Here is an 18968-nt window from a genome sequence, read left to right on the forward strand (position 1 = left end):
CCCTGGAATCAAGCAAGCCGAACTGCTACGCAGATATGGACCGGAGCCATCGCCGCTTGCCGACTACGGTATCAGCAGCATCAAAAGTCTTCTCACCGCAAGATGGCCATTGCGACCATCTTCGGTGACGTCACATCACATGTCCATCTTGGAAGCTACAAAAGGGCGTGAACCGGCGAGCCACCCCAGTGGGCCAGGCAGCAGCACTACCGGCGGGATGCTCAGTAATCCCTTCTGCTTCGTTCTTCAGGTTTTGGCTGTGCTTCAAGAAATTCGGCTATCACAGTGCGGCTGCCTCCCTGGAATCAAGCAAGCCGAACTGCTACGCAGATATGGACCGGAGCCATCGCCGCTTGCCGACTACGGTATCAGCAGCATCAAAAGTCTTCTCACCGCAAGATGGCCATTGCGACCATCTTCGGTGACGTCACATCACATGTCCATCTTGGAAGCTACAAAAGGGCGTGAACCGGCGAGCTACCCCAGTGGGCCAGGCAGCAGCACTACCGGCGGGATGCTCAGTAATCCGTTCGGCTTCGTTCTTCAGGTTTTGGCTGTGCTTCAAGAAATTCGGCTATCACAGCGCGGCTGCCTCCCTGGAATCAAGCAAGCCGAACTGCTACGCAGATATGGACCGGAGCCATCGCCGCTTGCCGACTACGGTATCAGCAGCATCAAAAGTCTTCTCACCGCAAGATGGCCATTGCGACCATCTTCGGTGACGTCACATCACATGTCCATCTTGGAAGCTACAAAAGGGCGTGAACCGGCGAGCCACCCCAGTGGGCCAGGCAGCAGCACTACCGGCGGGATGCTCAGTAATCCGTTCTGCTTCGTTCTTCAGGTTTTGGCTGTGCTTCAAGAAATTCGGCTATCACAGCGCGGCTGCCTCCCTGGAATCAAGCAAGCCGAACTGCTACGCAGATATGGACCGGAGCCATTGCCGCTTGCCGACTACGGTATCAGCAGCATCAAAAGTCTTCTCATCGCAAGATGGCCATTGCGACCATCTTCGGTGACGTCACATCACATGTCCATCTTGGAAGCTACAAAAGGGCGTTAACCGGCGAGCCACCCCAGTGGGCCAGGCAGCAGCACTACCGGCGGGATGCTCAGTAATCCCTTCTGCTTCGTTCTTCAGGTTTTGGCTGTGCTTCAAGAAATTCGGCTATCACAGCGCGGCTGCCTCCCTGGAATCAAGCAAGCCGAACTGCTACGCAGATATGGACCGGAGCCATCGCCGCTTGCCGACTACGGTATCAGCAGCATCAAAAGTCTTCTCACCGCAAGATGGCCATTGCGACCATCTTCGGTGACGTCACATCACATGTCCATCTTGGAAGCTACAAAAGGGCGTGAACCGGCGAGCTACCCCAGTGGGCCAGGCAGCAGTACTACCGGCGGGATGCTCAGTAATCCGTTCTGCTTCGTTCTTCAGGTTTTGGCTGTGCTTCAAGAAATTCGGCTATCACAGCGCGGCTGCCTCCCTGGAATCAAGCAAGCCGAACTGCTACGCAGATATGGACCGGAGCCATCGCCGCTTGCCGACTACGGTATCAGCAGCATCAAAAGTCTTCTCACCGCAAGATGGCCATTGCGACTATCTTCGGTGACGTCACATCACATGTCCATCTTGGAAGCTACAAAAGGGCGTGAACCGGCGAGCCACCCCAGTGGGCCAGGCAGCAGCACTACCGGCGGGATGCTCAGTAATCCGTTCTGCTTCGTTCTTCAGGTTTTGGCTGTGCTTCAAGAAATTCGGCTATCACAGCGCGGCTGCCTCCCTGGAATCAAGCAAGCCGAACTGCTACGCAGATATGGACCGGAGCCATCGCCGCTTGCCGACTACGGTATCAGCAGCATCAAAAGTCTTCTCACCGCAAGATGGCCATTGCGACTATCTTCGGTGACGTCACATCACATGTCCATCTTGGAAGCTACAAAAGGGCGTGAACCGGCGAGCCACCCCAGTGGGCCAGGCAGCAGCACTACCGGCGGGATGCTCAGTAATCCGTTCTGCTTCGTTCTTCAGGTTTTGGCTGTGCTTCAAGAAATTCGGCTATCACAGCGCGGCTGCCTCCCTGGAATCAAGCAAGCCGAACTGCTACGCAGATATGGACCGGAGCCATTGCCGCTTGCCGACTACGGTATCAGCAGCATCAAAAGTCTTCTCACCGCAAGATGGCCATTGCGACCATCTTCGGTGACGTCACATCACATGTCCATCTTGGAAGCTACAAAAGGGCGTGAACCGGCGAGCCACCCCAGTGGGCCAGGCAGCAGCACTACCGGCGGGATGCTCAGTAATCCCTTCTGCTTCGTTCTTCAGGTTTTGGCTGTGCTTCAAGAAATTTGGCTATCACAGCGCGGCTGCCTCCCTGGAATCAAGCAAGCCGAACTGCTACGCAGATATGGACCGGAGCCATCGCCGCTTGCCGACTACGGTATCAGCAGCATCAAAAGTCTTCTCACCGCAAGATGGCCATTGCGACCATCTTCGGTGACGTCACATCACATGTCCATCTTGGAAGCTACAAAAGGGCGTGAACCGGCGAGCTACCCCAGTGGGCCAGGCAGCAGCACTACCGGCGGGATGCTCAGTAATCCGTTCTGCTTCGTTCTTCAGGTTTTGGCTGTGCTTCAAGAAATTCGGCTATCACAGCGCGGCTGCCTCCCTGGAATCAAGCAAGCCGAACTGCTACGCAGATATGGACCGGAGCCATCGCCGCTTGCCGACTACGGTATCAGCAGCATCAAAAGTCTTCTCACTGCAAGATGGCCATTGCGACTATCTTCGGTGACGTCACATCACATGTCCATCTTGGAAGCTACAAAAGGGCGTGAACCGGCGAGCCACCCCAGTGGGCCAGGCAGCAGCACTACCGGCGGGATGCTCAGTAATCCCTTCTGCTTCGTTCTTCAGGTTGGTGATAACCGGCCATCGCATTGTTTTCGTAGTGACAACCCTTATTTGTTGCTGCTGCCTTGCCCACACTTTGTACTAAATGTTGTTACTTATATTTTCACCCTAGCAAAAAGTTTATTACTTTGTGGCGACATTGAAACAAACCCCGGTCCCTCCCAAAGTGATACGTTGCGTGAGTTACTGGCTGGACAACAAAAAATATTGGAAACCATGGCATCTATGCAATCTTTCTTCTCATGAGAAGATAGAAAAGAAATTGTCATCAGTAAGCGACAGAATGGAGGCAATGGAGAAACAGCTGTCTAGTCTTGCCACATTGGGCGATAAGATTAAAGACTTAGAAGACCAAATGTCCCACCTTGATAGAAACTTCGTGGCACTTAGGGGCAAAGTAGATGACTTAGAAAATAGGAGTCGCCGAAATAACCTAATCATCTATGGTCTTTATGAACCCAAGAATGAGACACATGAAGAATTGGAAAAGAAATTTAATAAGGACATTGGAGAAGAAAAACTGGGACTTAAAGCGGTCAGCATTGAGCGAATTCATAGGATAGGCCGCAGTATGGAAAATAAAAATCGTCCAATTGTAATAAAGTGTCTGGATTATAGAGAAAAGCTGTCAGTTTTAAAAGTTTCGCATAAACTTAAAGGCACTTTATTGTCTATTGCGGAAGATTTTTCGCATCATGTCCGTGAGCAGCGAAGGATGCTTTGGAAAACTGCTCAAGACGAAAAGGAAAAAGGGGCCAAGGTAAAGCTTATCTATGATAAGCTAAGTGTAAACGGCGTTATGTACGGTTGGGACAGTGACAAGAAATGCCGCTTTCAGTTGAAAAGTGATAGGCGGGTTTGACAAAGGCAAAATGATGATCGATTCTTGAAACTTCTTAACATCAATTGTAGGAGCGTAGTCAATAAAAGCACAGAGCTTGAGGGGCTAATTATTGCTAACGATCCTGATATTGTTATACTGACTGAGACATGGCTCAGTGATGAAATATACGATAGTGAATTTGTTCCATCAGGATACCGAGTTTACAGGAAAGACCGTGGTAGTAGGGGTGGTGGAGTTTGTATAATCTACAAAAGTGCGCTTAACGTATTCTTGATGCCTGAAGTTGCCAACATTGAGTGTTTATTCTGCAAAGCCTATAGTGGCGGCCTTAGGTATATTGTTGGTGCCATGTACAGACCCCCTAACTCTGATGCTTCTACCATGGATGTGTTGAAGGAGTATTTATGTGACCATGTCAAACCTGATGATCGGATAATCCTATCTGGTGATTTCAATTGGCCTGATGTTGACTGGCTAACAATGTCCCCCAAAATTCGTAATGACAAGGTAGGAGAGGCAATGCTTGATATTGCTTTTGCCTTTGACCTTACTCAAGTTGTTGAAGGCTTCACAAGAATTCAGGATAGCAGTAAGACTCTACTAGATCTTTTCTTCGTAAGCGGTAGCATTTTCGAGAACGCCACATCTCAAATCATGCCAGGAATTTCCGATCATCAGGCCGTCTTCCTTAGCCTCAGCAATGTTAAAGTCGACAAAGCTAACGAAGCTTCGTATTTTCGAAACTTTTCCAGAGCCGATGACGAAGCTATAATAGACGTGCTTTCGTTTCATGTAGATAATTTCTCTCGCAGTGATGCGAATGTTCACAATCTTTAGGCTTCTCTTACGAAACTTGCACATGAATGTATTGAACAATTTGTGCCATTCATACGCAAGAAGAACAAACGTGTGAATGCCTGGATAAGTCGTTCTACTATACATTTGCAGAGAAAATTAAAGAGGTTAAAGAAAAAACGTCGATCTGTAGGCGACTGCGTAAACCTAGAATCCAAAATTTCAGATTTGTCTCACAAAGTTAAAACACAAGTTGCAGCTGACAAAGACAAATATTTTTCAGTTTCATTACCTATTTTCATTACTAGTTCGCCGCAGAAGTTTTGGCAAGCAATTTCCCCATCTTATACTGATGTGGATGCTTTTACCATTAATGGTGTCCAAATTACTGATGCCACAAAAATTGCAAATGCATTCAATAAGCAGTTTCAGTCCTGCTTTACTAATGATGATGGCAAACTGCCTAATTTTGTGTCACCATTACCGCCGATGCCTGACATTACCGTAAGTGAAAATGGAATTTTCAACATGCTCTTGAAACTTGATGTAAAAAAATCTGGTGGTGCTGACGAAATACCCAATGCCTTTCTCAAAAGGTACGCTGAATGGGTCGCCAAATATCTTTGCATTCTTTTTACAAAATCGTTGAAAGAAGGACAGCTGCCAATCGATTGGAGGACAGCCAAAGTGAAACCACTTCATAAAAAGGGTAAGAAAGATGAAATTAGTAATTATAGGCCAATATCACTATTGTCAACAGTTTGTAAGTTGCTCGAGCATATAGTTCATAATCATATTTCGGAATTTCTAACTGCTCATAATGTGCTATCCGAGTCTCAACATGGATTCAGAAGAGGCTACTCTACTTGTACTTTGGTTCAGACCGTTTACGATTTTGCATTGACAATTAATAATGGTGAGCAGACTGACGCAATCTTTATGGATTTTTCAAAGGCGTTTGATAAGGTTTTTCACAAAAAATTAATTTTCAAACTAGACAACATACTCAAAAACAAGCAGTTAACTAAATGGATTTTATCTTACCTTCATAGCCGGCAGCAATATGTTGTATTTAAAGATAAATGATCTGAGAGGGTTTCTGTGGAATCTGGCGTCCCCCAGGGTTCGGTACTTGGACCGCTTCTTTTTCTTTTATATATCAATGACATTGTGAATGACATACCCGTTAACATAAAACTCTATGCAGACGACTGCGTTATTTACTCCGAGGTAAGAAATTCTAATGAACAAATAAAGTTAAATGCCGCATTTCAAAAAGTTAAATCTTGGTGCGACATTTGGCAGATGCCCATAAACTTTGAAAAAACCGTATTTATGCGCATTTCACACAAAAAAGAGCCCCTCTTGTTCCAATATTGCTGTAACAATATATACCTTGCTGAGGTGCAGTATTACAAGTATCTAGGGGTTTACATTACGAACAACTTGACGTGGAATAAACATATCAATTATGTTGCAGCTTGTGCTAACACAAGACTTTCATTTCTTAGGAGAGCTCTCAAGCACTCCACTCCCACTGTGCGCTTGCTGGCGTACAAATCAACAGTTCTACCCATTCTAGATTATGCAGTCGTTATATGGGATCCTTTTACGTTGACTAATAAAAAGAAGATTGAAAAAATACAAAGAAAGGGAGCCCGTTTTATATACAACAGTTATGGTCGCACATCTGTTAGTGCACTGCTAGCGAGAGCTAATCTTCCACCAATAACTGAAAGAAACCGAATTTCTCGTCTGAAATTTTTATATCAACTAATTAAGAAGCACTATAAGATAGACACTAGCAAATTATTGTCTTTCTCCTCTGGGTATCCGACAAGGCATCGCCATAACCTCTTCATTACGCCCTTTCAAACACGCAATAACTGCTTCACGTATTCATTTTTCCCGAGAACAGTTGGGGAATGGAACAACCTAACTAATGACGTTGCTTTACAGCCATCACTTGAAAAGTTTGCCTCGTGTTTAACTGCATAATATATATGTGTGCATATGTGTGTATGTATATGTATATATATATGTGTATATATTTGAAATTGTGTAGAATTAACACCCGTGTTTTTTTCCAATCCTTGCGTATGTGACTCTGTTTCTGGAATATTTATTATCCTGTACATTTTGAATTGTATTTTGTCGCCATGGTTGATCATGTATTCGTGAATTTTGTATATCAGTTTTTCCCTTTTTTGTAATTCCGAGAACTGTACTTTGCTTCCGTATTTTTGTTCTTGTTCACCTAGGAATATTTATGATTGTACTTCCCACCCTGCTATAATCCCTCATGTGGGATTGCAGTATCTACAAATAAAATAAAATAAAAATGTCCCAAGGAAGGCCAAGATTCCCTCAACGAGCTCATTGAAAGAGATTGGTGGGTGAATTGATGGTGGGTTACGGGATGATTGATTGATATGTGGGGGCTAACGTCCCAAAACGACCATGTGATTATGAGAGACGCCGTAGTGGAGGGCTCCGAAAATTTCGACCACTTGGGGTTCTTTAACGTGCGTAAAATCTGAGCACACGGGCCTACAGCATTTTCGCCTCCACCTAAAATGCAGCCGCCACAGCCAGGATTTGACCCCGCGACCAGCGGGTCAGCAGCCGAGTACCTTAGCCACTAGAACACCGCAGTGGGGTGAGGGTTATGGGACATCGCTATGGTAAGGCACAAGGTTATGCGAAAAAACGTGCACATTAATTCTCTCCTGCTGTATGCTTATGTTCGTTGTTGTCCTACGTCGCTCCTATGTGACAAACCATGTTAGCACTAAGCGCAATTTTATAGCGGCACCTAATGCCCCGCAATGATTCAGTGACACTTTCTCTAAGACACATTTTTATTGCTTCAAGTCTGGCTTGTTCTGGCTTAAAAAGTTTTTATGTCTTTTTTAGCTGTTAACATCCATTATATTTAGCAAGTGATAAAAAAAACAATTGGACTTTACAACCAAAGCATTACAGGCTTATGCATTTTGTGTTTGTTAGACCAAGGAAAGAAGTAAGGTTGTGCATGACTGTAATATTTGTTTCGGCCTTTTAAAATTCACATGCCAGAAATGCGAATTAGCAAACAAAAGGCTTGGATAGTCATTATAGCAAAGCCGGTGCATATTTATTGTTAAAAGGCCCCTAGATTACGTCTAATAACTTTTTTTTAACATTTCAAGTAAATGCGCGCATCGTCTTTCGAATACCGTCAGGATCAACAATGCCAAACACGGCAGCGCTAGGAGCCGCGGGCGTACCACAACATAATGTTGGAAAAATGTTAGACGACGCTTCAGCTTTGCTTCAAAAGTAGAACGCATAACGTATTCGGGGCCCCTTCTCATCGGCTTCTCAGTCGACAGGCTCGCATCGCCTCTCGACGGACACCTCGACCATGCATGTCGCACGGAGAGGAACGTCTGTGCGAGTAACATTGGGCGTTCAAAGCTATCCTAGAATTTATGTCTTTTGCAGGTACAGTGGTAATATGCTCCTTACGCTGTAGCTCTTTTAACAACTGGGCGAAAACGAACTGCACGTTCGTAGGGCAACAACTTAACCGACGCAGCTGTTCACTTTGTTGATGCTTTTGTATTAATGAACAACTCACATGTCTTGACGCCTTCCGTGATTCTACGCGTATGTGATGCTACACTACACGCATTCAGGTGGTCCCCTCTGATTACATGACAGCTGTACAGCTTTCTTTTCTTTTTTGGAAGTTGTTTGAAGATGTCACGTGGCTTTGGGCAGAACGCCTGCTTAAGCTGCCACGGTGGGGACCTGTGTTTCATTCCCACTTGAAACAAATTTGTCGTATTATTTATTTGCATCTACTTGAGATTTTCGGTCGCGGACAACACTGGTTTTTCGCTCACAATTAACGAGGCCGGCATGCACTGGAATTCCTGCGGAATAAGCTTTTTACGCTGTCGCGCTAGGAGAATTCCTTGTGTTCTTTGGGCATTTCGGTGTACTAACGTTGGACGTGACGTCACCGCTCATGTCAGGTAATGTCGGCGAGAAAAATAACCTGTTTGTCTGCTCATGAGTAGGCGCACCAGTCGCTGTCCCTCCTTGCCTGATGACCAGGAGTACTGGGTGAGTGAGGGGAAGGGGGTGGGTAGAGGAACCGACGAGCGAAGTGAAAGAAAGAGACAAGCGAGCGAGGACCTCTTTTGGATTATTCAACTCGTGTAACTCCGGTATTCCGGTACATTTTCGAGAAATTCTCTCCCCAACGTGTGCGTTGAAGACTCGTGCGCAAGTGCAACACCATAACTAAATTTCGATCTCTGGGTGGTTTGGGAGCCCTTTAACCAACTTAAGAAACAACCTCGGTCATCCAGGGCCAGAACGGTGCCTCGCTGCAGATTACCGGGCTTGGTCTGCCCTTTCAGGCGTTGTGGGAGACATCTATTGAATTTAATCAATCACCTGTCAGCATTCCGTATTTGAACGCTCGCTTTTCAAACGACTGCGTGCACGCCCTCGAAGATGACGCCATTTATGTTCCGCTTGGCTGCCTCGACATTCTGGCGACAACGAGCCAATCGTGGCTCACACATTACAATAGAGACGGCTATACGGCAAGCGCCTCAAGCTTATCCTTGTGGTGTTCAGAACAATCATGTTTAGAAAAATTAATTTTCGCAAACATCAATAACATTTCAACAGAACAGTTAGGACATACACGTTAAAGAAGCAGTGGCACCACTTAGCACATGTCACGTTTTTTTTTTTCATCAACGCGTAGTTGTCGATTTCCTAGTAACGATTCGTTACGAATAATCCAGCAGAGGGTCGAAAATGTGTGTAATAATGATTAGTTAGACCAGTATCGAACCCAGTTCAAGATGGCTGCGATGCTCGCGAATTTTCAGCGCTGCCAAACGGTCACCTCCAGCAGCGCCGCCCCATTTGAAATCGTGGCCAGACGAAGTGGTGACACGTTCTTCAGTTGACATCAGTTATTTAAGTATAGTTCTCAAAAACTGTGCCGAATCGATTCAAGTACTGTGTTGTCAATAATTTATTGCCATGCGGGGTTTAACGTCCCAAAACCACCATATGATTATGAGAGACGCCGTAGTGGAGGGCTCCGGAAATTTCGACCACCTGGGGTTCTTTAACGTGCACCCAAATCTGAGCACATGGGCCTACAACACTGCCACCTCCATCGGAAATGGAGCCGCCGGAGCTGGGATTCGAACCCACGACCTGCGAGTGAGCAGGCTAGTACCTTAGCCACTAACCACCGCTGTGGGGCTACTGTGTCGTCGAAGCTAAAGACATAGGACATGGGTCTAAAGCAAATGGAAGCATCAGTTCGGAGCTTATGAGCTACAGAGCGCACGGCGGCCGTTTGATAGATTCAAGGCGGTCGACAACTGCTTTCGGAAGGGCAGCCATGTTTGTCGGAGGAGCGTCCCATGCAATTCGAACAGCTCTCCTGCGGGCGGCGCCGGCCGCCGGTCTGCGGCACTGCGCAGTTACGGGTAACGCTGGGTGCGGGTTACTTGTTTGCGATGACTGTAACTGGAAATAATCACATTCGCACACACGACTCCATGACAAATCACCCGAAGCGGCACAACGAAAACGCAGGATTCGTACGAACGCGCTGCTGGGAGCAAGCGAAACCAAGGAAATGAAGCCGTTGCTAGGCTACCAGACGTCGCCGCCAGACGGTACCACATCTTAACACCGTTGATGACAACACTAAAATTGTCGACGTCATCACTGCTCGCTTAGCGTCACTTGGCACCTGAGGCGAGGCCCACAGAATTTTCTAAATATACACTATAGAGGGAACTTTGGCGCTAGTGTCTATGCAAGCTGCAACGCACGCCGCTTCAGCGAGCATTGGAATGATGGGTAATACATGTTTAGCGAAATATTCTCACTTATGGCTTCGTACGCGTTCGTGTGGCTTGGAGATGTTTTCTCACAAAACGAAAATCGGCAAATGTTGAGCGGTTGCACATGACCACCTTATTCTTTTAGGCTTTTACAATTGCAGATCAGCCCACGAAGTAAAGGCTTCGTTCTTTCCTTCAACTGTAACACAGCATTAAACGAAGCCGCAAGTGCGATTCGCCACCCGCAAGTATGAAAACTAGGGTAAATCCGTGTACTACCCATCATCCCCACGGTTGCTGAACGATTGCAGTGCCAGAGTACCCTTTCGTTAATTTTAGGGAACTGTCTGGCGTGGAGCTCGCTGAACACGCCAAAATACTGTCGATGTGTCATGACCGGGAACGCGCCGATGAGGCTTGGACGCTCTTTGCTCTCGAAATAGCACAACTTCTACTTCACGAACGCGATTCGTACTTGGCCAGAACAAACGTATGTATACCAAGCAAGCGAATGAACTCCACATCTCGAGTTTGAAATTTCGCGTCACTACTCTTTAAACGATGATGACAAAACAAACTTTATTCGCAGAAACATGATGTACAACCTTATGAACGTCGGTGTGTTTAGAAAAAAAGTATTTACCATTTAGAGCATTTTGTAGTGGGGGGTTAGAATAAGGGGTTAATGATTTAAAGTACTTGGCACTCTACTATGAGAGAGCTTAAAGCCATCTCTTGGGCCTCACACTGAAGACAAGCCCGATGGCATGTGGGAAGCCCTGCTCCGACTGTTAACGAGGCCAGCTATATAAAGTGTACTGTGTCGAGTCATGTTGCGAAACCTTTGTGCTCGATCTGGTTACATTACAGAGTCATGCTGCCTCGGTTAACAGATTCACTTGTAATCTACAAAATTTAATGTACTGCGAAGCCGAATCAGATGTGAATTTTGTCTTTAAACAAACAAATATAAGAAACAAATGTGCCTGGAATGGTTTCGTTTGCCTGTCTGCTACGATTTCCTCGCAAAGCGAGGAACCCACTGAATCTAAAGAAGCGTCGATATATATAATCTCGTAGCAAGGAGCGCATGAACGGATAAACGAACGATCAGATGAATGAAAGACAGTGATATACAATGTGATGCCTGAGCCGTATGTGAAGTTCACCCAAGTACCACGGGCAGATTAGCTAACCCTAAATTATGCGGCGGCGTTATGTGGCCTTGCTGCCGCACATGCAATCTAAGCGTTGCACAGTAGCTATAACACAGTCAAAGAAGCGGAACATGGCCTTACCGATTGCCCAATGACAACATTGTAGCATACAATATCCAAGACTCGCCGAGACTGCTCGTAATTTAGCCAACAAAAGCCAATATAATTTTCTCAATCATTCAGCAAACACCAGCAAGCTGCACTATATAACTATACACACATGCGAATCGTAGTCTTGATTGTAATAGGAGTGCTCCTTTCTTTCCGTTTGCTGATCCATGTTATTAGCCTTTTAATGAATAAGATCGTGTGATTCCGAACACCAACTTGTTCATGTTGCCAGTAGTTCATATTCAAAGCAGATGTAGGCACTCCCGCTAAGCACGCTACGGATGCACGGACATGATGTATACGCACAATATACATATACATACACGCACAATACGCACGTGCGGTTCACGAGCGTGTATGTTTTATTTATTTATTTATTTATTTATTTTGTACCGAAGCATAGTGGCGCCAGCTCTGTGCCAGCGTGAAAGAAGCTTGTGGGGGATCAACGCGCTCGGTCATCGCAGACTGCGATGGTAACTTACAGCTTCAGAGCTCCAGGAGGTTACCCCGCACCTCCACCAAATGCAACGAGCAAGGTTGCGTAAAAACACAGGTTAGTATTCGAGAAGCGTTAGCCACAACAAGCTGGTACAGGCAGGAACCCGGCAAGCAGGAGCCACACACGAAAGTCAACGTCTTCTTTCTCGCTGGCACAGAGCTGGTGCCACTATGCTCGGGTACAATTTATTTATTTATTTACTTATTTGTTTATTTATTGCATACTTCCATCACCCCATTGGCATTACAGCAGGGGGGTTACATACAAAAATATACAAAGCAAACACACTCACAAGGCGTGGTAAAATACATCGGTATCCAAAATGTTTACAACATCGGGCGATAGGGCATTCCATTCTCTAATGGCTCGTAAAAAAAAGAATACCTGAACACGTCACCCTTCAAAGAAAATTTGTGAACCTTCATTGCAGGGTGGCGTCTTGATGAGGTGTAAGTGGGTAACTTAATATACTTTTCTCGCTCAATGCCGGTTTTAGGACGGTATACAACATGAAAAAAATTTCAGTATAAGGTTTTTTCGCCAATCTCGCCAAACCTGCCATAATAACTTGCGTTTGCTTTCCGTCATGCTTGTTGTTCTGTAACTGTTGAATACAAACCAAATCGCGATATTTTGCACCCTTTCAAGCTGCTTTGTGAGATCAACTGTGTGCGGATCCGAACAAACACAACTATAATCAAGCATGCTGCGAACGTACGTGAAATACAGCTGCTCCTTCAATTTCTGTGGTACCTGACTGAAATTACTCTGAATAAAACCCAGTGCACTTATCGCTTTATTCTTGACGTGCCAAATGTGTTTATTCCACCTTAAGTTGATAATCAGACGTTATAAAATACCTAGATATTTATATTATTCAGCTTTCTTCAAGGTAATATTATTTAGCGTATATGTGCAAAACTGAAATATGCGTTTCCTTGAGAAAGGTGAGGTGAACACACTTCTAAAGATTTAAGGACATTTCCCATTTATCACACCATGATCTTATATTTTCTAAATCAGCCTGCAGTAAAGTAATATCACTCTCTTTGTGTCTAAGTCTATAAATCACATGCATCCGCAAACGTTCTAAATGAAAATTTGACGTCATTTGAAATATCGTTAATAAAAATCAGAAACAAAAGGGAACCCAGAACTGAGCCCTGCGGAACAACCGAAGTTACTGGAGCATGTGCAGATTAAAAACAATTGAGCACCACAGACTGCCGCCTTGCACGAAGATACTGGGCAACCCAAGCGACAACACTATAAGTAACTTGTATTATTGTAGTTTTGAGATGAGAAGATCGTGCGAAACTACATCAAATGCTTTTCTAAAATCGAGGGATATGCAGTGTAATACTTGCGTGTTCATCTATCGCTGAAGCCAGATCGTAAAAAAATGCAACTAGTTGGGCGGAGCATGAAAAACCTTGCCAAAAATCATGCAGACAAGAGCTTAGAAGGTTGTGTTTTACTTAATGTGACATAATCGAAGTATAAATTACTTGCTACATTAGTTTACATGTTATACATGTCAAAGACACCGGCCTGTAGTTCTCAGCGGCATTTCTCGATCCACCTTTGTGAACCGGTACAACACGTGCCAGCTTTCAATCGTGTGGTAATGAAGCCTCAGATAAACAATTTTGAAATAAACGAGAAAATAGAAACACAATATCGCAGAACACTTATTAGGAATAGCTGCCGGAACATCATCCGGACCACATGCAGTGGACGGCTTCATATTGTGTAATAACTTATGCAAACCATCTACTCCAAATACAGCCTAAGGAATTAGGTTGATGTCAGCCTGACAGGCCACGTTAACGATTCAAGAAAGTTTTGGACGAAACACTGATGAGAAAGAATGACGAAATAGTTTAAATTAATCTTTATCATCGTCAACTATGGTTTTCGAGTTCTTTAAGGGAGAAATGAAAGTGTTATCTTTACGTTAGACCTAACAAACTTCCAGAGTTTTTTGGGGTTTCCAACAAGCTTTTCGCCAAGATTTACAAAGTAAGTATGCTCAGTCTTCTCAGCTAAACGTTGAAAACTGCCCTTTAAATGTCTCGACTTCAACCAAGCATCCCGAAATTGCTTTTTCTTATACTTCAAATAAACTCGCCTGATTTTTCGCAGTAATGTGCGCAGCTGATAATCAAACCGAGGTTTGTCTTTTGATCGTCTAGAATAAATAACACGAGTAGGGACAAAAGCATCACGCAACTCATGTAGCTTGCCCCGCCGCGGTGGTCTAGTGGCTAAGGTACTCGGCTGCTGACCCGCAGGTCGCGGGTTCGATTCCCGGCTGTGGCAGCTGCATTTCCGATGGAGGCGAAAATGTTGTAGGCCCGTGTGCTCAGATTTTGGTGCACGTTAAAGAACCCCAGGTGGTCGAAATTTCCGGAGCCCTCCACTACGTCGTCTCTCATAATCATATGGTGGTTTTGGGACGTTAAACCCCACAAATCAATTAATCAATCAACTCATGTAGCTTGTGTTTGGACAGCTTCCACAACTGGTCACTTGTGAATTCATCAACTAACGCATCAAAAGTTGGAAAATAGGACTCAAATGCTGAAATTATGAGCGCAAAGTCAGCCCTTTGATACCTGTAAACTTTTCTGGGTTGTTTTTTGGTACTGACACATTTTGAACGTTGACGTCAGCAATGAAAACATGAAGGTCATTTACACCAGGCAGTGTGTTGACGGTTGTTATAATACCAAAAAACACACATGCAAAAACAAAAATGTTCAGGGCAAAATTACAGCAGCCTAATTTTAAAAGTGGTAGAACTGCGACTTGAACAAAAAACAAGCATACGCGAAAAGTTCACTCACGCGCGTAACGCAACAGATTCACTAAAGCGCTTGCTATGAAACAAAACTATACTCCACGCTAAGGATATGTTAGCGTCTCAAGTTAAGGACACCTGCCGACGATGCGCAAGCACATAAAGTACACTGAAGGCGTGTCTCGGCCTCCTCGATGCGCACGCTTTTTAGGTGGATGTAATGGCGTTCATAAAAACACGCAGGGACTGATAACGCAGCGGAACGCAGAGCCACAGACATTTGCATGGCTGTGCATAACGCGCATCCACTTGACCATTTCATTTATTGATATATCACATGGTGTTTAACGTCCCAAAACTACCATGTGATTATTAAAACGCCGTAGTGTAGGGATCCGGGAATTTCAACCTCCTGGGTTTTTTTCACGTGCACCCAAATCTGAGCACACGGGCCTCCATTTCCGCCTCTATCGTCATTGCAGCTGCTGCAGCCGGGATTCAATCCTGCGACCTGCGGGTCGGTAGCCGAGTGAGTACCTTAGCTACTAGACCACTGTGGTGGGGCTTTGACCATTTCTTCGATGCACGTTACGCGGTGCTGTTTTCCCAAAGATTCCTTAAACACGGCAGGAAATAACCAACATAGCAGACGGCACTCACGATTCAGTGCACTTTGTACGCTTTCGGATAATCCGCAGATATTGTCACCTTTCGAGAATATTAGATGCTACCATATCCCACGCTCAGCGCTCGTGCGATACTGCTGAAAAGTGACAAAGTTCGTGCAGCCCCAGTGAACAAATGATTCTATCGTTCTTAACGTAGGAATGAAGTTGTTGCTAGAAGATAAGGAGAGATGAAAGGAGACATGTCGATTTCTGACTCGTACTTCCTGGGAATGAAGAGCTGCTAAAGGCCGATGCGTTACATTGATAATTCTTCTATGTTCTTGCTTTTATAATCTCTGTGGGCTGTTGTCTAGCGAAGCTTGTTTACGTACACGTCGCGGCGGAATTATAGTGTAAAAATATTACCTGCTGTGCTCCGGTTTTAGTCGAAATGACGCTTTTCGGTGCTGCTGAGATTCTCATTTCATGAAAACCGTATATGCATACCACTGCACCGAACTGCCTGTCATACATGGGTACATTGAGTACATAGCCTTCTGCAGTGGACTAAACTTTTTCTAGTTTTTCTTTGTTGAAGCTATACGAGTGTACAGTTACGCTCAATGTCAGTTGCAATATTTTCTAAGGACCCAAAATCTTAAAAGGGACACTGGTAAACGTTAAAATGCTTTAGAATACTAGCAGGGGAAACACTGTACACTTCACCACTTTATTGTGCTGGCGCCGCTTTGCCCCCACTGTTGGCCTCATTTTGAGCTGACAACAAGATGTAACTTATATTGGGGACGACTGTACGTGCTGTACTGTGCAGATCAAATTAATGTCGTGAGCTCGCATTTTTCTGGGCGTGGTGCGGGCATATACGGTCCCATCTCACGACTGCATATTGACGATATACTCATTTGGGTGACGAATTCTTGCGCAGAAAAACAAGAAGTTCTTCGACGTACGTCATCGTAATGGACCACTGTCGGAGGACCTGTCGACGCCGAAGGCGGCCCGGGGCACGCCCGATGGCAGCTGGCCTTTCGAAGTGAACAGCCCGAGTGAGTATACGGTTCAGTAGCCTGGGCACCTTATCTGTTTTGTACATTATGAAATCCAATCCTGATGGAGTTAAATGGTTTCCAACGTGTTTAAGATAATGAAAGCTCGCATAATGAGGTGATGTTAGTAGGTCTCCTATAACTTGGCAACGAGATTCATTTAACCCTAGCTTGTGAGGTAAAAAACAGTTTTAAAAACAGACAAGCAATAAGAACTAAGTACTCGTCTTGTTTTAGCGCTGTTTTTACATCCCCAAAAAACATGACAAGTTCTTATTTTTTTATTCTTCATTTGGAACAATCAAGTTGAAACGTGTAGCCATCGCCAAGTAATGGTGACAACTACTTCGTTTATTTTCCATTTCAATAAAAATGTAGCAAACCTTTCTTCGCCTTTCCACCGAAACTTTATTGTGCCCGGCATTCCATAAACGCTTCCCCACTTGCACGGAGAAGTGCTCGCACTGGGCCCCGCCGTGGTGGTCTATAGTGGTTAAGGTACTCGGCTGCTGACCCGCAGGTCGTGGGATCAAATCCCGGCTGCGGCGGCTGAATTTCGCGACGGAGGCGATAATGTTGTAGGGCCGTGTGCTCAAATTTAGGTCACATTAAAGAACTCCCGGTGATCAAAATTTCCGGAGTCCACCTCTACGGTGTCTCTCATATCCATATGGTGGTTTTGAGACGTTAAACCCCAGATACCAAAGTGCCCGCACTGCGAAGAAGATTCTTCTGACATTTTCCACACGATGTTGGCATGTCAGAAAACTACCAACCTCATCATTCTACGCAATCCTTCCCGGGAATACTCAAAGGCAGCCCTGTTCGGCTGCTCTGACTTGACGGCGCAACGCCGCCTTGTTAAACGTGCCCGGACCACGGCCCGACGGCAATGAGCGTCTGTAAAAGGGTGCCCGCTTAATGCTTGTACGAGACATCCCCTTAAAAACTGCTCCCCACCCTCCCAATACTTAACCTAAAGAACCTAAATAACTGAATTAAATCTACCTTATTAGCACCATCCACTTTCTCGTCTAGTTTACTTGACCCTGATTCTTTTAAGCAAATCGCGGCTATACGGGTGCTCCCATGTTACCGGCTGTGGGCCATAATGAGCAAGAATGTCTTAACTGCTACACGGCATCAAAATTCAGGAGCCCCACGCTACCTGGAAAATGGGTGCAAGCGACGCGTGCCCGTAAAAGGCGTACTTCTTTCTGTCGCACAGCACAATTATCTCTCCCAACCTCCATGTCGGACTTTCACTGACATGTCTAGCAGTGCAGCACTTCCGTTGCTGCAGGTAACGATGAACACTGTGCGTTCATATCAAGGCAACAGTGAATTGTGGTGACCTGAAGTGATAAGTCACTTCCATAAACTCGATAAAAAATTATATTGCTGCTTCAGGAAATGCTGATCGCCAACAAGCTAGCGATAGAGATAGTTATCGGGAAAACGGCACATGCAAATACCAATGCGAACAACGTACTTTCCAGGCCCGCACTTATTTACGCGTTTCTTTTTCTTTTCTCTTTCTTATGTTTCGTCACGCCAACTGGACAGACTGCATTGGTGAGGCAATGTGTGCTTCACGTGAATATTCAGAAAAGTGCTTGCAGCTGTTTAAGCTCTCCCACGTGGCGCTCATAGGTTGTTTTACCCTTTTTCTTTTTCTGCACTCCCGTGCTGTTTCGCACCGCTGCGATCACGTCAATGTGAATTTATAACAATTTCCCACAATTCAGTATGCACAGCTCTAACTAGGCTTACTCTTCTTTTTTTATGAACACAGGCTAATTATTAAAAGCAATCAAAATTGAAGATATAGGATGCTCATTTGCGGAAGGTTTATATATTTCAAAACAAAAGAAATATTCCACATGGTTGTGAACCTGATGAATAATAAATCTACGGGGCTCGTCAAAGTTCCCATGCACGTATTCCTTTGGCGCGGCGGGGCCTGGGAACTTTGGACCCCCGCCATCCTGTACATCGTCTAGGTAAAGTTCAAAGTCTGTTAAAAGCTCAATATTGAAGTAAACAGAAAGGGAAGATATATACAGGAAGATACAATTAAAAGGTATGTGCTTAAAAGAAAAGATGAGCAAAACGTGCGCATTTTCAAAAACATGTTATGGAAAAATCGCCGTTAATTCCTTTTAGACGGACACCCCGATGTATACAGTGCCAGTAGCTCTTATGATGCGCGAACGTAACGGCAAAGC

At 45.1% G+C, this 18968-nt stretch overlaps 1 protein-coding gene across 1 annotated transcript in view; it reads left to right on the forward strand.

Moving 5' to 3' along the window:
- The window catches only part of LOC119176186 (DAZ interacting zinc finger protein 1), a 79600-nt gene that overhangs the window by 55691 nt on the left and 4941 nt on the right, over positions 1-18968 (forward strand). Inside the window, exon 13 of the mRNA XM_075888186.1 lies at positions 16620-16740. Coding sequence (XP_075744301.1) covers positions 16620-16740 — 121 coding nt within the window. The remainder of the gene's footprint in view (positions 1-16619; positions 16741-18968) is intronic.

The sequence above is a fragment of the Rhipicephalus microplus genome, chromosome 3, assembly GCF_043290135.1.
Source record: "Rhipicephalus microplus isolate Deutch F79 chromosome 3, USDA_Rmic, whole genome shotgun sequence".
NCBI lineage: Eukaryota > Metazoa > Arthropoda > Arachnida > Ixodida > Ixodidae > Rhipicephalus > Rhipicephalus microplus.